The 22,493-nt window shown below is 37.3% G+C and overlaps 1 protein-coding gene across 1 annotated transcript in view; it reads right to left on the bottom strand.

Annotated features, from left to right (window-relative positions):
• Positions 1-22,493, bottom strand: part of CNTNAP5 (contactin associated protein-like 5) — a 1,037,136-nt gene that overhangs the window by 495,532 nt on the left and 519,111 nt on the right. Inside the window, exon 7 of the mRNA XM_010860827.1 lies at positions 16,936-17,076. Coding sequence (XP_010859129.1) covers positions 16,936-17,076 — 141 coding nt within the window. The remainder of the gene's footprint in view (positions 1-16,935; positions 17,077-22,493) is intronic.

Below are 22,493 nucleotides of genomic sequence, written 5' to 3'. Positions count from 1 at the left end.
AAAAAAAAAAAAAAAAAAAAAAAAAATGAAAGCAAGTGAGTTAAAATCAAGCCAGTAAGGTAAGCCCCAGAATCTGACTTGTGCCTGTATAAGAAGAAAAAATCCAAACACACAGATATATCAGCTACACATTTACATACAGGAAGGACCATGTAAAGACACAGCCAGAAGATGGCCCCCTGCAAGCCAAGGAGAGAGGCCTCAGGAGAAACCAAGCCTGCTGACATCTTGATATCTTGGATGTCCAGCCTCTGGAACTGTTGTGTAAAGAGTTTAAGAGTTGTTGTTTAAGAACTTCTATTGTTTAAGCCATGCCAGTCTGTTCACTCAGTTGGTGATACTTGTCACAGCAGCCCTTGCACACTCATACAGTGAGAGAGAGATTTTAAATAACTGTGCTTAATGAAATCTTTGAGACAAAAGGTATGTTAGAGATTATCTAGAGGACATTTCTCAGTTATAGGCAGCACCAAGAAGAGTAAGCTAATTGTGAAGTTTACCCTGCTACTTAGTGACCCAATTGGATGGAGAAGCTGAATCTTTGACCCACACAGTGCTCTTTCTAATCAAGTTGGGTCTCTTCCACCAGATCAGGGGAGTAGAAGCTGTTAGCGAAGGAAGGCATCCCAAAGATCATCTTCTAATTTTCTATCTCTAGGCAGCTAAACATGAGGTGGTGCTAAGGTGCTAATTATCTGTGAAGACCACTGGGTAGGGAGAGGATCAACTTTTCTTCAGAAGATGCTCCAGTTTTTAATAGGAAGACATTATTTATCATCGATAATCATACCCTGCAAGTTTGATTATAATCAACATAACATAAACTCAAACAAATATTTATTAAGCACCTACCCTTTGTAGTGTGCTAACTTTCTCGGTGGGAGTTCAAATCACTCTTTTCTCTTATAAAAAATTCATTCACTTATTCAACATGTATTGGTCATCATTTTCAAATAGTAATTTTATTGTCATTAAAATTTAGAAACTCAGTGATGAGAACAGGATATAAAATGTGCAAAAAACATATCACAGCAGTTGAGAATGGATTTGATATTGGAAAGACCAGGGATGGAGACCAGGTTCTGTCACTTACAAATTCTATCACTTATGTATCTTAGGCAAGTTCCTTTAGTAATTTTAAGATTCATTTTTCACACTTGTAAAATGAAAACACCAGAAATCCACTTCATTGGATTATTTCAAGAATTGAAATAAGTAACTATGATAATCAGATGACAGAGTATCTGGTGCAAAATAAATGCTCAACAAATTACTGTATTTATTACACAGTATATTGATAACAAGAAAAAAGAAATTATTCAAGAATATTCCTTTAAAAAAAGACTGGTAAATTTTGTTTGGCATAGTATTGATGGTGGCCTTTATTGATGCAGTGTTTCCCTGATAGCTCAGTTGGTAAAGAATCTGCCTGCAATGCAGGAGACCCCAGTTCAATTCCTTTGTTGGGAAGATCTCCTGGAGAAGGGATAGGCTACCCACTCCAGTATTTTCAGACTTCCCTTATGGCTCAGCTGCTAAAGAATCCACCTGTAATGCAGGACATCTGGGTTTGATCCCTGGGTTAGGAAGATTCCCTGGTGAAGGGAAAGGCTACGCATTCCAGTATTCTGGCCTGGAGAATTCCATGGACTATATAGACCATGGGGTTGCAAAGAGTCAGACACGACTGAGTGACTTTCACTTTGTTGACGAGAGGGCAGATGATGTTTTCTTTCAAGTACTATGTTTTTGAAACTTCCTATAATCTGTAAACAATTTTAAGACTCTTTTTCATATTCTTTTCCATTCTGGTTTATTACAGAATATTGAATATAATTCCCTGTGTTGTTTATCCATTCTATACACAATAGTTTGCATGTACCACATTATTTTTTAATGAAAATGAAACATTGTTTGCAAGATACTTATTGGTGTAGTTGTTTGTTATTCAGTGTCTGCACTGAATATCTCACAACTCTTAAGAAACTTGGTTACCTACTGTTTCCTAAACAGTCTATGAGGGCTACAGGGCTATCTTGATCACAAAGAACTGAAATTTAAGGCTACACCATAAATTGTCACACCCAGGTTGTAAACACTTAATTTTAAGGGTAAAAACAAACACAAAAGATGCTTCAATTGTCTAAGTGATTTATTTCTAGTCATCACACAGAGATCACAATCTGATAAAATCCAAACACTTTCTAGTTTCCTGGAAGAATACAGAATAGGTTTTCGCTGTTGTTCCAAGATGGAGTATTATATTTGCCCATGCATGTGGTATGAAACACATTCACCAAAGCCTACATAGAACACTAAGCATGTCTTTTAGGGCTACCTGATCTTCCATTAACCATGGGAAGATAGCAGTCAATGATCCATCCTCTGAGTCCGAGTCTCAGCTGTGGTTCTTGCAGTACACCACGCAAACAGAGTGTGCTTACAAGCCTCATCATGTGATGTGTGTAACTGAAATAAATGGTGAGTTTGAGGGCACACCATCACCTTAAATCTGATCAGGCATGAGATTTCTATCACATGTGGCTTCTGGAGGCTACATGGGTACTGTTGGCTTTGTTTTGATCGCAGAGTTATGTTCATAAAGACCTGGGCAATCTTTTATTTTGCATTTTAAAATTATCATCATTATTTGTTAAATGTTTGTTGAGCCACAGGATTGTATTGATACCATGAGGAAAAACATGAAAAGATCTCCGAAAAACTTGCTTCCTTGGGTAAAATAAGCAAATTTTGGCCCTTGTTACAGCATCAGGGAGAAAATAACTGATTACCATGGGGTATAATGGGTAACCCCACAGGCTGACTTAGTAATGGAGTAATGGAGTGAAGCCTTGAGCTAAAATATTATAGAAAATGTAGAAAAACAGGGAAATAAAAAACAATTTCAGAGAAGAGCAAACAACCTGAGAAAATTTTTAGGTGAAATATGAGACACTTTTGTGAGAAGTGGAGCATTGCAAATCCTCATGTGAAGGGTAAATTGTTTGGGTACTTTGAGTGCAAGTCTACTTAGAGAATGCTCTTAACTTTTTGACTATGAGAGATGCTTTTTAGTGTAATAAATCATCTGAACACATAAAATAGTTGTGGTTTCAGTATTCTGTATTAGCAAACATGTAATGGCAAAGTTAAATATATGAATACTTTACTGCTACCTAAAGCCTGGACCTTTACTTGAGATTTTGCAGTACTTCATACATTTGTGAGACAGGCTAATACTGTCTAAGTCTACGCTCAGGAGACAAAAATCATGAACATGCATGTCTTTCCTAAGTGGCTTCACAATCTCCTCTTCCTGACATCTACTGCCTCTCATTTCCTTCTCTTTACTTTGTTTCCTTTTTCTTATTTTCCCTGTTATTTTATTTTATTAGAGGCAAGAGTTATGGATACAACAAATTGTCTCTTTGGAGAGGACCAAGACTTTGTAAAAATGTGGGCCAGTAACATGCTTTTATGTGGATGTGTATATTTAAATGGTACTTTGTTGTCAATCCCAAATTAAAGATCTGATCTCTTTCTCAAAACTATAAAAGACAAAAATATGTCAAAAGTACCTACTGTGTGTCCTTTTATATCTAAGGAAAAGAAAATATGTGTGTATGTTTGTAGATACAAGTGTGTATACACACACATACACACCACCCAAGAACACAAGCATCCACTGTCTGTGGCAGTTTAAATACGTAGTAGGGCCTCTCATTTTTAACCTAGATTTTAAAAGAAAGAAAAGAGATGGAGATGATGACAGTTATCCACATCTGAGTTTCAGCGCCAAAGCTGCCCTGCTAGGGATGCTCGAGTTCGATCCTGTAAGGTTTTTTTTCTGTTAGTGGGCCAATTGCTAGTGTTGGTTGGTAGAAGGCGCTAGAGAACCACTGCAGGGCCATAACACTTGGAAACCACTTCTCCAGGTTCCTGTCCTGCTGGGTGGTTAGTCAGCTCTGCACAGTGGGGCTCCTGCCCACACCTCCCAACCGGTGGCAGCTTCCACAGGTGGCTCTCGGGCTACATGCTCCCCTGGTAACCATGGCCCCTTTGGGAAGGTCTGAATCTCAGTCTAGGGGGTGAGGAGGGAGAGCTCCTCTGGGTCCCAGTTCTTCCTCTGCCCACCCTCTCAGCTTAGAGGAAGTACCTGATTTTTTTTTTTTAACTTGCTATTTCTGGACCTCTTATAGTCATCTTTTAACCACTTTAGCAGTTAACCATCTACTGTGAAGTAAGTGAAGTGCACGCACCACTCAGTCGTGTCCAACTTCTTGCGACCCCATGGACTGTAGCTTACTATGCTCCTCCATCCATGGGATTTTCCAGGCAAGAGTACTGGAGTAGGTTGCCATTTCCTTCTCCAGAGGATCTTCCTGACCCAGGGATCGAACCCAGGTCTCCCGCACTGTAGGCAGACGCTTCACCGTCTGAACCATAATCAATTTTTATACTAAATTTTACCTTTCAAATAACATGGAGACAGGCGTTTTCTAAATCCTGTGACAAAAGATGAAGCGTTTCTAAGAAGCCAGCCGCACTGTCACAGGAGGAACAGATCTAGCGCAGTCACCTTCTGGTTCAGAGTCCTGGCTATTCAACACAAGATATTAACCTAATATCACTGCAAATTTATAAAGACAGAGAAAAGGCTTCATTTTATCTACAGTTCTCCTAATCTAAAAATCAATCTGGAACTCTTGACCTGCTGTCTGTGGATAGACTTCAGGGACATCTATGTGCCTCCAAGTTGTTATGCAAAATAAAATGTATTCATAGCTTTCAATATCTGCTTAAAGTATATGAGTCCCCTGAAATATTAAAAGCCATTGATCTAAAATCCTTAGTGTTGTACTTGTAGAAGGGCATTGTATTACAGGATAGATATAATTATAGGTCCTCTCTTTGGAGAGGACCAAGACTGTCATAATTTGAGCCTGTCACATGCTTTCATGTGGTCTTCATGGGAAACATACAGTGTGAAATGGTGAGCAAAGTGGGACAATGAAAATAATTATGATGATATTGTTAGCTCCTAGTGATTCAGTGCCTACATTATCCCTGGAGTCATGGTATATGTGTATCATGTGTGTGTCTGTTAGTTGCTCAGTTATGTCTGACTCTTTGCAACCCTATACAATGTAGCCCACCAGGTTCCTCTGTCTAGGGAATTGTCCAGGCAAGAACACTGGAATGAGTTGCCATTTCCTCCTCCAGGGAATCTTCCTGACCCAGGGATTGAACTCTGGTCTCCTGCATTGCAGGCAGATTCTTCACCAACTGAGCTACATGGAAGTCCCTTATATGTAACATAAGTATGATTATTTCTACCTTGTAGATGAAGACACTGCAGACTAACTTTGGTCCACATTCTATAGATAGTATGTGGTCATTCTGATTTATTCTCACTGCCTACAAAGATCATAACCTCTTCAATACAGAATGCTTTCATCTATTAACATTTGCTGACCATCACATATTTAACACTATGAGTGACACAAAAAAACTTTTGGAAAGAACCAGGCTAGAATAAAACATACCAGTATTCCCAGTAATACCATGTCCCCACCTTGAGCTGGTACATATACCATGACTCCACTTGTCCTTCCTTCCTGTGAACTTGGAATTGGCTAAGAGGTATCTTTTTCTTCAAAGCTCTTGGCAAGTTCCTACACTTTCATCATTTTCATGAAGTTTTTCCTGACTGCTAGCTCCATCATTTTTTCTCTTGAACTCTTATAAACTAGGTTTGAGTCTGGCCAACATGCAGTGACTGACAGAAGGCAGTCAGAAGCCCTGTGAGCCTTGCAGCCTGGAGGGCAGAGGCTCCAGTCACAGTCAGAAAGCAGAAGAGTGTATGTGGAGGAATGGCATGAGACTTTGGGATTAGTAGATGCAACCTATTGTATAGAAATGGATAAACAACAAGGTTCTACTATATAACACAGGGAGTTATATCCTGTGCTAAACCATCATGGGAAATAATATGAAAAATAATATATATATATACATTCTAATATATGTATACATATATATACATTCTTTCAGAATGTGTAACTGAATCCCTTTGCTGTGTAATAGTAATTAACACATTAAAATCAATAAAATTTGTTGTTAGTTTTTAAAACAAAGTAGAAGACTGTAAAAGCAAATGGAAAAGCAGGATCACTGAGAGATCTCAAGGTAGTAAAACAAACAAAAAGTGTCAAACCAAGAAGGCAGTGAGCAGAGGAGGGGTGACAAGCACAGTGGCAGCCAGGAGAGCAGAGAGCAGGTATGAGGAGTCCACCTCGGTAAGAGGATCAGTTTTGGATTCTGAGTTCTGATGGTGACCTTGTTCCCACGGTGTGCATGTTGGGGGCTGAGAAGTTTCCCATCCACTGAAGGCAGGAACTTTTTTTTTTGGCATACAGCAGATGCTCAACAACTATATCTTGACGACAGTAATGAATCAAGTGCTAAGTTGTGCCGTGTTAGGTAAGTGTGAGTTTACAACATGGAAAGCATGGGGACCTTAGAGTTTGAAAGATGTTCAGGGGCGAGTGTGGGCTCTGGAACACGCCCGGACAGGGCCAACACACACAGCGCACTGAAGGCTCCTCCTTTCCCAGTCTTCATTCTGCTTAGGGAATGAAGGAGGAATGTGGAGGAATGGCATGAGACTTTGGGATTAGTAGATGCAAATCTACTACCCAGTCTGGACCTTACCCAGTCTGGACCTTACCCCACACTTCTTCTTAGCCCTGCATTCCAGGGAGCCACAGACATTTGGAAGACAGGAGCATAACAGCTTCAGAAGTTAACATATGGAAGGCAGGAGCATAACAGCTTCTCATACTACACCCTATTACTGGTTCCATGTTTATAACTTTGAAACGTGTCCTAATTTTTGGTTATTTAGCCCCAAAGCCCCTAAGTCACTCCCTGAAATGTAGGATTGTCAGCTTGGTTTCCAGTTCCCTTGGGTCTCCCTACAAGGCAGCAAACTCAAAAGTCTGTGGTGTATACAGCCTAAGGCTCCAGGACCCTGCTCCACTTCTGAGAGTCAGTGGCACATGCTGGTTTAAGATGCTAGCCCTACTTGTGAGTTTGGAAGAGGAAGGCAAGTGTGTGGCTGAACCAACAGAGGGTGAAGGAGAAAAGTAGTTTAGTGAGTATGGGAGACACTAAATGAAAGAATGAAAGGCATAGAGGAAGAGACGCTTAGAATGAATTCCAGAAACAGTCACTATTCTGGGCCAGGCTATAAAATAAGCTCTGATGAGAAAGTGGGAAATCAACCTATAGAAGAGAGGGGATGATTATAGAGGATTCAAAACCCAAGCAGGGAAGTTGTTATCTGTCTTGTAGGAATATGAGAGCTACTGGTTGCAGGGTTTCTGGGGAGGTGTTGAATTCCTACACAGAACTCTCAGCCATCTCCTGACTCCCAGGAGGAAGAGCCTGACAGCCAGATGCCAGAGGATGGGCATTGTGAGAGCCATGAGGCCAGGAGGAGGGCCTGCCAAGAGCACAACCATCTGAGGATAAGGAGGGAGGCTCTTCCCAGACACTCTGACCTCTGATGCCACCTTTCTTCCTCTTGTCAAAGATAAGGGTTTTGCCCAGAGTTTCTACTTTGCAAGAAATACCCATGAGAGATGTATTTGGCAATTAGGAAATCACACAGGGGTCATTTCTGAAAGATCTCATAGTCCTCAATTCCCAGGTAAGTGGTGCTATTCACAGATCTGCTCAAACTTTCTTTTTTTCAGTTTGACATGAAAGTCATTCAGGACTGTAGAAAAAAATAGCTGTATAATAAAAATGAATAAAAGCTGTTGGTGTAGTGGTTTCCAGCAGAGAGGAAAGAAGGCTGTGAATGACACAGCCACTGACTATATATCATTGACTTTCCCTAGTCCTAAGCATAAAGTATCTTTTAGTAGAAATTGTGGATAATAACAGTCTGCTCCCGCCTGCCTCTTACAGATGTTTTGGGACAGAGGAACTAATACAACCAGAGGTCCATCTCTCATCCCTCCATTCACTGCCCTTCTGGCATTAGCATGGTGATTTGTGCCACTGTCTCTAAGAAAGTGCTCGAAAGAAGATGTCTTCATATGAAGGGACTGTCATGGCTGTTATTATGTGGGAAAAACAGTGTAAAAGGAACACACTCAGCTCATTAGTTGGAAGTTTTGCAAAGAAGGAGAGTGCCTAAGTCGATTTTCACTTTAATTTAGCCCCAAGCCCCATTTTAAAAATGCATTTGCATGTTCAAATGACAGGGAAGCAGGGGTTGAAACTGGCAGGATGAGCGGTTCCCTCCTACACTGTGGGAGGAAAGGATGGAAACTGGTACAGACTTTTCATAAACTAATGTTCATTTCTGTTGATCCACTCTAAATTTCAGGAAATTATTTCAGTTTATATTTGTAATCTCAGTATTATTTTTGGCAATAAAAATTCAAACAACTCAAATTTTAACACCATAGAATCTTGAATGAACTATGGTGAATGGACTTACTGTAGAAATTATTGTTGTAAAGTGACTGGAAGTATTTAATGAAACTTTTAAAGATACAGAAAATACTTTTTTAACCATTAAAAGCAAGATATAAAATTGTCAATAAATACAGTTTATGTTATATCAAATATACATTTAAAATCTGAAAATTAAATACATATAGATGAGAACAGTGTTTTCCTCTCTGACTGGCTAGGTCTTCTGTTCTGTATATTCCAAAGGGCATCAGTAATACATGGAGATGCATATTTTTAACATTCTAAAGATGTTTTCTTTAGTAATGTCAAATAATGATTTCATCAGATGAGCTAATGAAACCAGTCACGTAAGGAAAAAAAATCATGACACCAATTTAAGGCAGGACCATTTTCAGAGAAGATAACCATTTCATTGTTAGTTTGTTTTTTAACTTTGTTACATTACTCCTCACATGACATTGAAACTATTTAATTTTGCTTTGCCCAAAGACAGAAAGGAAGCCACTTCTCTAAAACCTAATAATTTGAGAATATTTTTTTTCCAAGGTACAAGGAGCATACAAACTAGAAGCAGGTAATATGAATGTCACCCTGGTCAAATGACAGTGGAAGACAGTAGAAATGTGGAGAGAGAAGATTTGATAGGTTAGATGCTTTTTCAAATGAGTCCTTCCATCAGCAGAAAGTATCATTTATCACAGAGCAAACTACAGGGATGAAATGTGATCCCAGGAATAAGCTAGAGATTAGGCTTCACTAGACACCAGGGATTTTTTTCTCTGAGCAATTTTCAGGAGCTTCTCAGTCACAGGAAGGTAAGACAAACACAATATGTGTGTGTGTGCGTGTGCGGGCATATGGGTACCCACACATATGGAAATGTGAATGTGTGTGTTATCTCATGTATACACTCATCCTTATCTCTTGGCTTCAGAGCTTAAGAAATAAACAACACACTCCAACAACTTTCATGACAGTGACATTCAAACAGAAGTTAAATTTTACAAAGCCTACTTAGTATTCCTGTTACATCCAAGTCCACTGTGCAACATCTATTTTAAATGTCTTATTTTAAATAAGTCCGTCATTTCATCAAATCTGGACTAGAGTGAGTCATTAAATTTCTTCAAGTGAAAGGGGTCTATAATATATTTACCCAAAATGCACTTCATGATTTATACGATTTGGGAATAAACTATAACTACAGACACAGGAGCAGAACATGACCAATCCAATCTACTTTTATTATTTCTTGGGATCATAAAGTGCAAGAATGCTATGTGAGTCATTAATTATATACACAAAACAACAAATAAATATCGGCTTACATGCCAACTTAAGTTGAACTTATTAGTAAGAATCCTTTAGAAGAAATGGAGTAGCCATCATAGTCAACAAGAGAGTCCAAAATGCTGTACTTGGATACAGTCTCAAAAACTACAGAATAGTCTCTGTTCATTTCCAGGCAAACCATTCAATACCACAGTAATTCAAGTCTATGCCCCAACCAGTAATGCTGAAGAAGTTGAAATTGAACAGTTCTATAAAGACCTACAAGATCTTCTAGAACCAACACCTGAAAAAGATGCCCTTTTCATTATAAGGTACTAGAATGCAAAAGTAGGAAGTCAAGAAATACCTGGAGTAACAGGCAAATTTGGCCTTGGAGTACAGAATGAAGCAGGGCAAAGGCTAACAGAATTTTACCAAGAGAACACACTGGTCATAGCAAACATCCTCTTCCAAAAACACAAGAGAAGACTCTACACATGGCCATCACCAGATGGTCAATATCAAAATCAGATTGATTATATTCTTTGCAGCCAAAAGAGAAGCTCTATACAGTCAGCAAAACCAAGACCGGGAGCTGACTGTGGCTCAGATCATGAACTCCTCACTGAAAAATTCAGACTTAAATTGAAGAAAGTTGGGAAAACCAATAGACCATTCAAGTATGACCTAAATCAAATCTCTTACAATTATACAGTGAAAGTGACAAATAGATTGAAGGGATTAGATCTGATAGAGTACCTGAAGAACTATGAAAGGAGGTTTGTGACATTGTGCAGGAGGCAGTGATCAAGACCATCCCCAAGAAAAAGAACTGCAAAAAGGCAAAATGGTTATCTGAGAAGGCCTTACAAATAGCTGTGAAAAAAAAAAAAAGAAGTGAAAGGCAATGGAGAAAAGGAAAGATACACCCATTTGAATGCAGAGCTCCAAAGAATAGCAAGGAGAGATAAGAAAGCTTTCCTCAGTGATAAGTGCAAAGAAATAGAGGGAAACAATAGAATGTGAAAGACTAGAGATCTCTTCAAGAAAATTAGAGCTATCAAGGGATATTTTCATGCAAAGATGGGCTCAATAAAGGACAGAAATGGTATGGACCTAGCAGAATCAGAAGATATTAAGAAGAGGTGGTAAGAATACACAGAAGAACTAGACAATAAAGATCTTCATGACCCAGATAATCATGATGGTGTGATCACTCACCTAGAGCCAGACATCCTGGAATCTGAAGTCAAGTGGGCCTTAGAAAGCATCACTATGAACAAAGGTAGTGTACGTGATGGAATTTCAGTTGAGCTATTTCAAATCCTAAAAGATGTTGCTGTGAAAGTGCTGTACTCAATATGCAAGCAAATTTGGGAAACTCAACCATGGCAACAGGACTGGAAATTCCAATCCCAAAGAAAGGCAAAGCCAAATAATGCTCAAACTACCACACAATTGCACTCATCTCACATGCTAGAAAGAAATGCTCAAAATTCTTCAAGCCAGGCTTTAACAGTACGTGAACCGTGAACTTCCAAATATTCATGCCAGATTTAGAAAAGGCAGAGGAAGCAGAGATCAAATTGCCAACAACCTTCAGATCATTGAAAAAGCAAGAGAATTCCCAAAAAATATTTATTTCTGCTTCTTTGACTATGCCAAAGCCTTTGACTGTGTGAGTCACAACAAACTGTGGAAAATTCTTAAAGAAATGGGAATACCAGACCACTTGACCTGCCTCCTGAGAAATCTGTATGCAGGTAAAGAAGCAACAGTTAAAACTGAACATGGAACAACAGACTGGTTCCAAACTGGGAAAGGAGTCCATCAAAGCTGTATATTGTCACCCATTTTATTTATCTTACATGCAGAGTACATCATGAGAAATGCTAGGCTGGATGAAGCACAAGCTGGAATCAAGATTTCCGGGAGAAATATCAATAACCTTAGATATGCAGATGACACCATACTTATGGCGGAATGTGAAGAACCAAAGAGCCTCTTGATGAAAGTGAAAGAGGAGAGTGAAAAAGTTGGCTTAAAGTTCAAAATTCAGAAAACTAAGATCATGGCATCTGGTCCCATCATTTCATGGCAAATAGATGGGGAAACAATGGAACCAGTCACGGACTTTATTTTCTTAGGATCCAAAATCACTTGAGATGGTGACTGCAGCCATGAAATTAAAAGACGTTTGCTCCTTGGAAGGAAAGTTATGACCAACCTAGACAGCATATTAAAAACCAGAGACATTACTTTGCCAACAAAGGTCTGTCTAGTCAAAGATTTGGTTTTTCCAGTGGTCATGTATGGATGTGAGAGTTGGTCTATAAAGAAAGTTGAGTGCCAAAGAATTGATGCTTTTGAACTGTGGTGTTGAAGAAGACTCTTGAGAGTCCCTTGGACTGCAAGGAGATCCAACCAGTCCATCCTAAAGGAAATCAGTCCTGAATAATTATTGGAAGGACTCATACTGAAGCTGAAACTCCAATACTTTGGCCACCTGATGTGAAGAACTGACTCATTTGAAAAGACCCTGATGATGGGAAAGATTGAATGCAGCAGAAGGGGACTACAGAGGATGAGATGGTTTGATGGCATCACCGACTCAATAGACATGAATTTAAGTAAGCTTTGGGAGTCGGTGATAGGGAAGCCCGGCATTCTGCAGTTCATGGGGTCACAAAGTCGGACACAACTGAGCGACTGAACTGACTGACTGGTAGAAATGTTCCTTAATAATATCTTCAAAGTATTGGGTGCTTACTGTGGACCTTGGTGGTGGTGGTTTAGTTGCTAAGTTTTGTCTGACTCTTGCGAACTCATGCACTATAGCCCACCAGCCTCCTCTGTCTATGGGACTTCCCAGGGAAGAATACTGGAGTGGGTTGCCATTACTATCACAAGGGGATCTTCCCATCCCAGCAATCAAACCCGGGCCTCCTGCATTGCAGGCAATTTTTTTTTTTTTTTTTTTTTTTACCAACTGAGCCTTACACTGTGCTAACCATATATTAATCATCACAATAACAGTCTGAGGTAGGAACTATAATTGTCTCATTTTACGTATGAAGATACTGAGGTTTGTTAAATTGCCCCAGGCTCCACGACTGAGTGAGCCTTTGAGTAAGATTAGGCGTCTAAACAATTTATCAACAATTATGTAACTATGTTGCTGCTAGGAACACTGTATTGAGAGGACTGTCAGGCTTTCCTGTAGGCCGAGGAGAAATGCATTTTGTGATTGCTTAGCCATTTCAGCCATGAAGTTGGGGGTATCATCACACATGCTTGTTAGCCAACACCCATTCAACTATTTGGAGACAAAGATACAGAAGCAAACTGACATGGTCAAATAGCTCCAAAGCCAGGTCTATAAACATAGTCCTGCTAATGGCCATCTGCCTTTATCCCCCCTCCCACTGAAGGTAAAGTCAAGTTATATAAGCATTTCTCCTATGCTTTTCTTTTAAATGAGAAATAATCATTTTAACACCTATAATCAAGACAACTTTCAGACAACCTAGTTACTCTCATTGCCTCTGTGAAAGGGGATTCAAAACTCTGAAAGGAGAGCTCCAAGAAAGTGGCATTTGTGATGAAATAGAAGATATGAAATTAATCATTTTCAGGAAACTTGCAAGGCAATATATTTCTTATATTATGTATATAATAATCTACAGGTACTGTACACACACTTCAATGGACCATTTATTTTCTGATTGTTTGTTATATGGTACTATATTAGCATAGTGTGGAAGATTTGAGGTAGAAAAGTGAGGTGTTTTTTATGTCTACTTTAAGCTGTTAGTTTTACTGTGTCTTGGGATGTGGAGGATCGTCTTGTAGTCAAATCAAGCTATAAAGACTAAATTGAATTATCCCCATGGAACAGCTGTTAAATCTCCAGGGAGTGGGCAGGTCCCACAAGAAAGGAATGATGAATTGCAATGGGGATGCTGCAGAAATGCAGCCTGCCAGAGAGGGTTCTGTGCTGGATGTGGCTTGTGCTTCTTGAATTACCTTTTGTAACTGATGGGTATTACCTTAAATTTGTTGCCTGATTTGTTGATTCCCTGAGTCTCCTGCTCAACTCCAAACTTTTCCAAACTCAGTAACTGCGAGAGTCTGTGAATACTAGCAAAGGACAAAAACGTCATCCTTCTCAAAAGCCCTTACTTAGCACATCTGTGGTTAGTGACTTGCAACAAAGCTGATTTTGTAGTTGATACCATGTCTTTGGGGGAAACTGTAAGCCTGAGTAGGGGAATAAAACTGTTTGTACGTGTAATTAATGGTGCAAACAATTCCTTTCCATGTGGAATTCCTAAAGAAAAAAGACGAAGTGTATAAATGTGTATGTGTGTGGGTGTGTGTGTAGTGATAGGAAATTTCACCTAAGCAAGGTGATAGAAGCAATTTGGGAGAAAAATAATATGTTTATCCCACCCTTTAAATTGAGAAGTTTAACACTAATGGTTCTTTATCTGCAAAGAACCAAAACTTATTTAATTCCCCGCAAGTGCATTAATGATAAAATAGATTCTTTATGATTCATATTAATAATACTGCCAATTAAACTCTGAGAAATAAAGTATGGTAGTGAAATTTTTGGTAGCTTGGTAAGTGCTACCATATTTTAAAATCAACAAAACATTTATTAAAATTGTAGCTGATGATCCTCTCCAAAAAGGAAATGATGAAAGCTATCAATATTCATAAATTCATGGGATTTTTCCCTCCTCAATCTCCCTGACTTCCCTTTTTTTGCTCTGTATATTCAATGACTTATTATTTAATATATCTTATCATTTAATATGTTTTCAAACATGATTTATGTGTGGAGTTTTCTATGAATGTTGCCAAAGTGTAATAGGGAAGACAAATCTGACTTCATATTGGATCTGTTTCTTTTCCTTTAACTTCTATTTTCTGCTGCTTTTACTACAAGTTAAGAATGTTGTCCATAGCCTGAAATATACAGGAGAGCCCGTTCTCAATGCTCTGCTCATTAAAGATATAACATTTTTTCGTTCATATAGATAAAACTTGCCAAACAGAGAATAACATCTGTCTCATTGGAGGTTTGAGGAACACCATGATCTGACCTATGTGGACAGCTGCAATACAAAGGATTCTCACACCAACAAGTATGCAACCAGCTCATTCCCTCCTATTTTAGCATTAAAAAGTCTAAATTTTAGCTTGGAGATGGTTCTTTGGGGCTCCTAGATCTGCTGGCTTTCTGAAGAAAGTCGCTATTCCTTGCCCCAAGGCCTCATCTCTCCATTTATTGGCCTATTGTGGGGCAAACAGCACAAGCTTGGACTTGATAACAATATTGGTTTTATTTATATCTAAGGCTCAGGTTCTCACACTTTTGAAGCCAGTTTGTGAACAATGAAAGTAGCAATGTTTCATTAAGTTCCTTGTGTTCCAATTTGTGATTCCAACTCTTCCCACAATGTTCTGTTCTCTTTTCAGGTGCATTGACATTCATGATATTAGTCTAAACTAAACTAGCTCAGTTGGTAAAGAATCCACCTGCAATGCAGTAGACCCAGGTTCAACTCTTGGGTCAGGAAGATCCTCTGGAGAAGAGATAGGATACCCACTCCAATATTCTTGGGCTTCCCTTGTGGCTCAGCTGGTAAAGAATCTGCCTGCAATGCAGAAGACCTGGGTTTGATCCATGGGTTGGGAAGATCCCCTGGAGAAGGGAAAGGCTACCCACTCCTGGAGAATTCCATGGCCTGGAGAATTCCATGGACCGTATAGTCCATGGGGTCACAAAGAATCAGACACGACTGAGTGTCTTTCACTTTCAAACTCCTAGTAGTATGTGACCCCACTGTTTTTGCAGATTAAACTCAATGAAATGGGTATGTTATGAAATATTTGGGGGGAATAATATTGAGGAGCAATGGGCAGAAGTATGCTTTCCTGACCTACGCCTAAACAACATGTCATCAGCTAGTTAGTGCTTAGGTTAATTAGTTAACAAATAACATTAGGACTTCCTAACTTGGTAGCTCAGTTGGTAAAGAATCTGCCTGCGATGCAGGAGACTGTGGTTCAATTCCTGGGTCAGGAAGATCTGTTGGAGAAGGGATAGGCTATCTATTCCAGTATTCACGGACTCCCCTGGTAGCTCAGCTGGTAAAGAATCTGCCTGCAATGTGGATTAGTTGATTAGTTAATTAGTTAATGAATAACCTTGGTATATATGGGTAACATTGCCCAAAGCCTGGAGCCTGAGCCTGGGACAAGCCTTTTAAAATATTATAGACTTTAACCAAACTGTGATTTTCCATAAGCAAGGCTGTTTCTCACGCTGGAATCCAATGGCAACTTAAAAAAAAAAAGTGTTAATATATGGAACCTCCAAACATAAAATATTTTTTACACATTATACTTATCAAGGAAAATAAATCAAGATCATTTAAATTACAACTTTTCCAGGTAGTCTAGTGATCAGATTGCAAGGAGAAGCAGCATCTACTAGTCAATGATAAGGGGGTCTAGTCTTGTGAAAGCTTTTACAATACTGTTAGTTTAATGGACCTCTGCTTCTAGCAGGATGGAGTAGTATGATTTTCTCTATTTCTCCCACTAAGTACACTAAAAACTCTAACATTATATATAAATAAAACCAAGGAAACTTCTAAATGGTGGAAAGAAGAAAGCAAGCATATCTTGGGATCTTGAGACCCAAGGAGCAACATTAAAAATTTAACCTCTGTTCTTCAAAATGCCCAAGTTTTTAACAACAGCAATAAGTAGACAAATATATAATTCACCAGGAATAGAATTTAATAGAATCTGTGGTTCTTTTGCTGCATTTCTCAGGGATAAAAAAAGAGATTCATTCAACCCAGTATAGATTGCAAGCCCTGCCCACAGATGGCACAAACTCATAGCCAGGAATATAGAATTCAGTAGGTAGGGACCTCTAAAACATTTGTTTCCCCCAATTACACAGTTCATACCCACTCACTCCCTACTGTGCCTCCCTCTCTCCAATTTCACCTTGGAGTCTATTTAGACATCCAAGAGTGTGATGTAAACGTATTATGAGGAAGTGCCAGGTGTATGATGGGGAAAGCAAGTCTTAACCACATTGAAGTGTTAGAAATCATCGAGCTGGAATGGATGCTGACTTACCACAGTATAGATCTGATGCTTTCGCCTTTTAGCCAAGTCAATTATGTTTACTCCATTGTAGTAAAGGTTTTCAATACATCCATGGAAGTTTTTCTTTAAAAAGGTCCCAGGTTTGCCTGGTACTGGAATTCCTCCAAAACTAAGCTTTATGGGGAAAAAAAAAAAAAAATCAACTTTTAGTTATTAGCTCTAAAAAAGGAGTAAAGGAAAAGGAAAGTAAGCAAGTGAATTTCAGTAGATTCAATTGTAGCATGAGCCAAGTGGCTCAAATAATTATAGATGCCACTTGATTACACATTTAAAAGGATACTGATTAGGTCACGTAAAAATAACTATAATTGCTTGCTTTTTAAGAGCTTATTTTACAAAACTATTTTACATCCTTTCTGAACCCTTCTAATACTAAATACAACAATAATTTACAGAAGGAAGAAAAAAGCAAAGAAAATCAACATCTTTATATTTATCTCTTATGCAAATATCTTAGTACAATCAAAGTAAAACCAAGGGACAAACAAAATATACCTCTATTCAGGCCTAGTTTATTCTGTACTGTATCAAAAACACCTTATCAACACAGCTGTTATGGAAATATTTTATAAAGATGAAAAATAGGAAACAATTCAAATATCTCATACATTTATTTAGAGGAAAAAATTGAGAATTGATATAATGGACTCCTACTTAGTTTTCAATAATGGTGCTTAGAAAACATTTGTTGTAAAGTGGAAAATGAGTGGAATGTTGATTTAAAAATGCAGGAGTTATAGTTGGGAGTAAGGTATGATGTCAATAACAAAAAATGGGCTTACAATTTAGATTGAAGAAATAACACTGAACTATTAATGGCAGTTGTCTCTGGGAAAGCAATGGAATACTATTTATGTTTACCACTTCCCTTTCCAGTACAAATTACTTCTGGAAAGAAAATATTCTTTTTAAAACAAACCTGATCTGTTATGAATATTCTTCCTATTTTAAAACAGAAGCAGAGTAGTTTCTATCACCAGGTTTATCCCAATACCATTTAGTGAGTAACCCAGTTTTTCTTCACTGCTGTGAAATGTTACCTTCAGCATATAATACTTAAATCGTATGAATGCTTGAGTATATTTCAGAAAGATTTGTTCTCCCAGTGGAAATGTCTTCTTATATGAATAGCTACAGATTAAGCAAAGGCTGCTTACAGATGTCTACTTTTTCCCCCATAAATTCCACACTATTTTTAAAAATTATTTCTTTATACATTTATGATAAGAATGATTAACCCTGCTGCTCATGTCTATTTTCTATTATTTTACTCTAAGATAATTATTTTATATTTTGCCTTTTTAATTTTAAAACTTAATTTCAGAATAATTTTATTTAAAATAGTCTATTGGAAGTTTGAGAATTAATATGGAATTTGTTATTTCCATGAACACATTTACTTAATGAAGAATGTTGTTTTTTAAATATTTCATCTTCCTATACAAGAATTCAGTGTCTTTTACTATTTTCAAAATGTTTTTGGTAAGGCCTCTCACCTAAGGTTATTATTTTACTTTTCTCATTCACATATTCATCATCAACTTAATTCCACTGAATTTCAAGCTTTTAACAATTTCCACTGTATGAAATCTAAAAAACATATTATGCAAATATCAGATCATTATGCTATATGAAACCAGAGTAACAGTATATGTCATTTGTATCTCAATAAATTCCAGTGTAAATTCCTTGTTTTTTATTAATTAAAAATTTTAATAAGAAAATTATATGCCTCTCCTATTGTTTTATCTATCCAGACACCTGTATATTAAATAATATATTTTTTAGCTAATTTCATTGAACTTTTGAAGGTACTAATCATATGAAATACTTAAAATACTTTCCTCTTTTTACAAGCCAATTTTTATACATTTTTTGTTTCATTGTCCTCACCAAAACTTTCTAAAATATAGCCAAAACAACAATAAACAATAATTATGGTATAGAACATTAGGAAAAAAAATAAAAAAACAAACAAAAATAACAGTATTTTTGTATACTTCCCAGTATATACTGATTCTGATTCCACATCACATTAAACAGATACTTCTAATCCCATTTTCCACATAAATTATTTAGTTGCTTACTTATTATTTGTTTGAAATGAGGAATGAATGCTCAGTTTTATTCATTGATTGATGTTTCAAAAATTCATGTGACAGAATACAGAGTATTTTGCATTTAATCTGTTGGTAGGTTGAATTATATTAATAGATCATAAATTAATAGATTCTCTTTGATTGAACCACATGTATGTTCTATTTGCCTTGAAATACATGTGCTCCCACTTTAAATTGTAAATGAGTTTCAGCTCTAGTTTTCTTTTGCCAAGTATTTAGATCAAGTCTAAATTTGTCTTTCAGTAAAACTCTGCAAATTTTATCTTTAACTCTACTTAAAAATGATTCATAACTCTTGAGACATATTCTGGAAAACGAAAAAAAGTGAGTTTCTCAATTCTAAAAATACTTTGTAAAAACATTGCTTCGATAATTTCCTTGTTGATTTATTGTAGTATTCCAATATTTTCAATTTGAGTCATTTGTATTAAAAAAGATTCATTTCCCTTTTGTAAATTGCATAAATCAAATCTGTAGGGTAAAAACAGAGTTGACTATTTGTTACTTTTATTTATTTTTTAGAACACTTTATTATGTTAGAGCAGCTTTTGTTTCACAGCAGAATTGAGAGGGAGGTAGAGAGTTTTCCCACATACTCTGTGCCCCCAAACATGCATAGTCTCCTCTCCCATTGACAAGAGCTTCCATCAGTGGTTTGTTTCAACTGGTAGACCTACATTCACACATCACAATCACCCAAAGTCCATAGCATACATTATGTTTTACTTTTGGTAGTGTACATTCTATGGGTTTGGACAAATGTATTATTACATGCATCCACCAGTACAGTATCATATAGAACAGTTTCACTGCTGTAAAAATCCTCTTTTCTTTGCTAATTCATCCTTCCCGCAGCCCCTGATTCCAATCCCTGGGAACCATTGATCTTTTAACTGTTTCAATAGTTTCACCTTTTTCAGAATGTCATATTGTTGGAATTACACAGTAAGTAACCATTTCAGATTGGCTTCTTTCACTTAATAATATGAATTTAAGGTTTCAAAATATCTTTATATGGTTTGAAAGTTCATTTATTTTTTTAGCATTGAATAATATTCCATTGTCTGTATGTAGCACAGTTTGTTTGCACATTCACTTGCAGAAAGACATCTTCATTGCTTCCAAGTTTTGACAGCTATGGATAAAGCTTCTGTAATCACTAATGTTGAGGTTTTGTGTGGATGTAAGTTATTATTCTTTTTATAATTTTAAATATATAATGAAAATTTTGTTCATATTTTGGGTCACCTTCAATTTGTGAAAAAAAATAATGTTCTTCTTCACTCAGCTGTGATTTAAGAAAACATTAGGGCAATATTCAAGAAAGATAAAACAATTTTTTAAAAAATTAAGTAGCAAAAAAGAAAAAGAAACATGTTTGAAGGACTTGGAGTAGAGAGTTTTTAAGTCAAACAGTAGGGAGGAGAGTATATATTACAAAATTGTAATTTCCCATTTCATCAAGGAAAGAAAACTCTTTCTAGTCTGGGTGGAAGATATTAGAACAAATTAGTGGAGACAAAAGTACCATAGATTACGTACTGTGGGACCTGTCTTTCTGCTTCTCTTTGGGAGACTGAAACCTGATTAGTGAATGGAGTCAATGTGGATGAAGATCACAAGACAGATTTTGGAAAATGCAAGGAGTTATTTCTCCCCTGATTCCCACAACAGTGATGCCTGTAAGCCTGTTAAAAATGCTTCAAATTTATCATGGCCTCAGAGTGAAACTTAGCTGCAAGAGAGACAGGTTAGCAACAGCTATAGGAAGTAGCAGCATAGAGGTTTCTGAGGGTTGGTTCTTAATGGCCTGATCACTGGAGCACTGTATGAGGTAGACTGCTGAGGTCCCCTGGGCCATGAAAGCAGGATGGGGAATATGGATGGACTGAGGTCCTCAGTGAGTGTGTAAAGTCATACTAGCTCATTTGGAGGTCCAAATGTTCAGGTGACTAGACCTCACAGCCTGAAGCCATCGCAGGTACCATGGACAATGGCTACAGAAGCAGACACTTTATACCCATGCAAGGCTATCCACAAGGCCCCAGTCACTGATTAGTGCATGGAAATGAAAAGGAGGAGCAAGAAGAAACCCCATATAACTCAGTAAATTTTAAATAGGCACTAACTAAATTTCAAATAGGCACTAACATTCTAACCTATCATCTAACCTATCATCAAGGTTAGATTTTTCTGCTACAAAGGAATCAGGGACTGGTGAATATATTAAATTCATATGGGGAAAGAAGCAAAATTGTATTTCTGCATGTCTGAGTGTGAGTGTAAATTTCCAACCTGTTTTATATTTTAAATTTTTCGAGTAGTTGAGAATTTGAAATTATAATTATACTATTGAATTATAGATTTAGTTCATTAACAGATAAGTTAGAATGGAAAAACGTTTTCATATATTGCTGATTTTCTTTCCTATGTCTCTAGTAGTAATTTTTCTAAATACTTCATAAATACTTGTAAGCTATACTTGTGTACTTTTAATTGTACATTACTAGTCATATCCCTTAAATCATTTGCATTTATAACTTTATCTGATTTATTATAATTGCAAGAACAAAAGTCAAAATCTTGCTTTAAATTATGTTTTTATCCAGCAAGTCACCCAGACTAAGATCACTGCTGTGCATGACCCGGGATGGTCAAATGATTATAGAAATTATTTGCAAAAAATGAATATTGATCATTTTTAAACTGTTCTCCTGCTTAGCTCAGCTGGCATCTTAGTTTCACTCAAATTCTGAACACTAGCTTTTCTCCTTGAACTCTGCCCATTAGATTACTCATCTAGCAAACCTAACTGGAAAAGCAATGACCACTTCCTTTAGCCTGGCTCCTGATCCCTGAATCCTAGAAAACATGCAACTCACATCAGGACAGTATCAGTCAACATCTAATTGCTAGAAATAAGCTTTTTTTTTTTTTTGCATTTGATTGACTAGTATACATACATATCTGTTCCTTAGAGGCATTTTAAATTAAGGGCCACAAAAATTGGTATTTGTTGTAGTTGTTTAGTCACTAAGTCTTATCTGACTCTTTGTTACCCCATGGACAGTAGCCCACCAGGCTCCTCTGGCTATGGGTTCTCCAAGCAATAGTACTATGGAGTGGATTGCCATTTCCTTCTCCGGGGTATCTTCCTGACCCAGGATTAATCCTGCATTGACAGGTGGATTCCTTGCCACTGAGCCATCAAGGAAGCCCCCAAGTAATTTTTACAACAGCTTTCATAGTTTTAATCTTAATTTTTATTTTCAACAGTACTAATTTTTCTATCTCTGCTTTAAGTTTGCATAAATTTAATTGATGTGTCTTTGTCCCAAATTCCAACTTTAAAAAAATAACCATTTTGGTGTTTTCTGCCATAAGAGTGTTAATTGCAAAGCACACATGCCT

The sequence above is a fragment of the Bison bison genome, unplaced genomic scaffold, assembly GCF_000754665.1.
Source record: "Bison bison bison isolate TAMUID 2011002044 unplaced genomic scaffold, Bison_UMD1.0 scf7180017864471, whole genome shotgun sequence".
NCBI classification, from domain to species: Eukaryota; Metazoa; Chordata; class Mammalia; order Artiodactyla; family Bovidae; genus Bison; species Bison bison.
The sequence above is the reverse complement of the archived record's forward strand: the minus strand, read 5'-3'. Positions and strand labels throughout refer to the sequence as shown.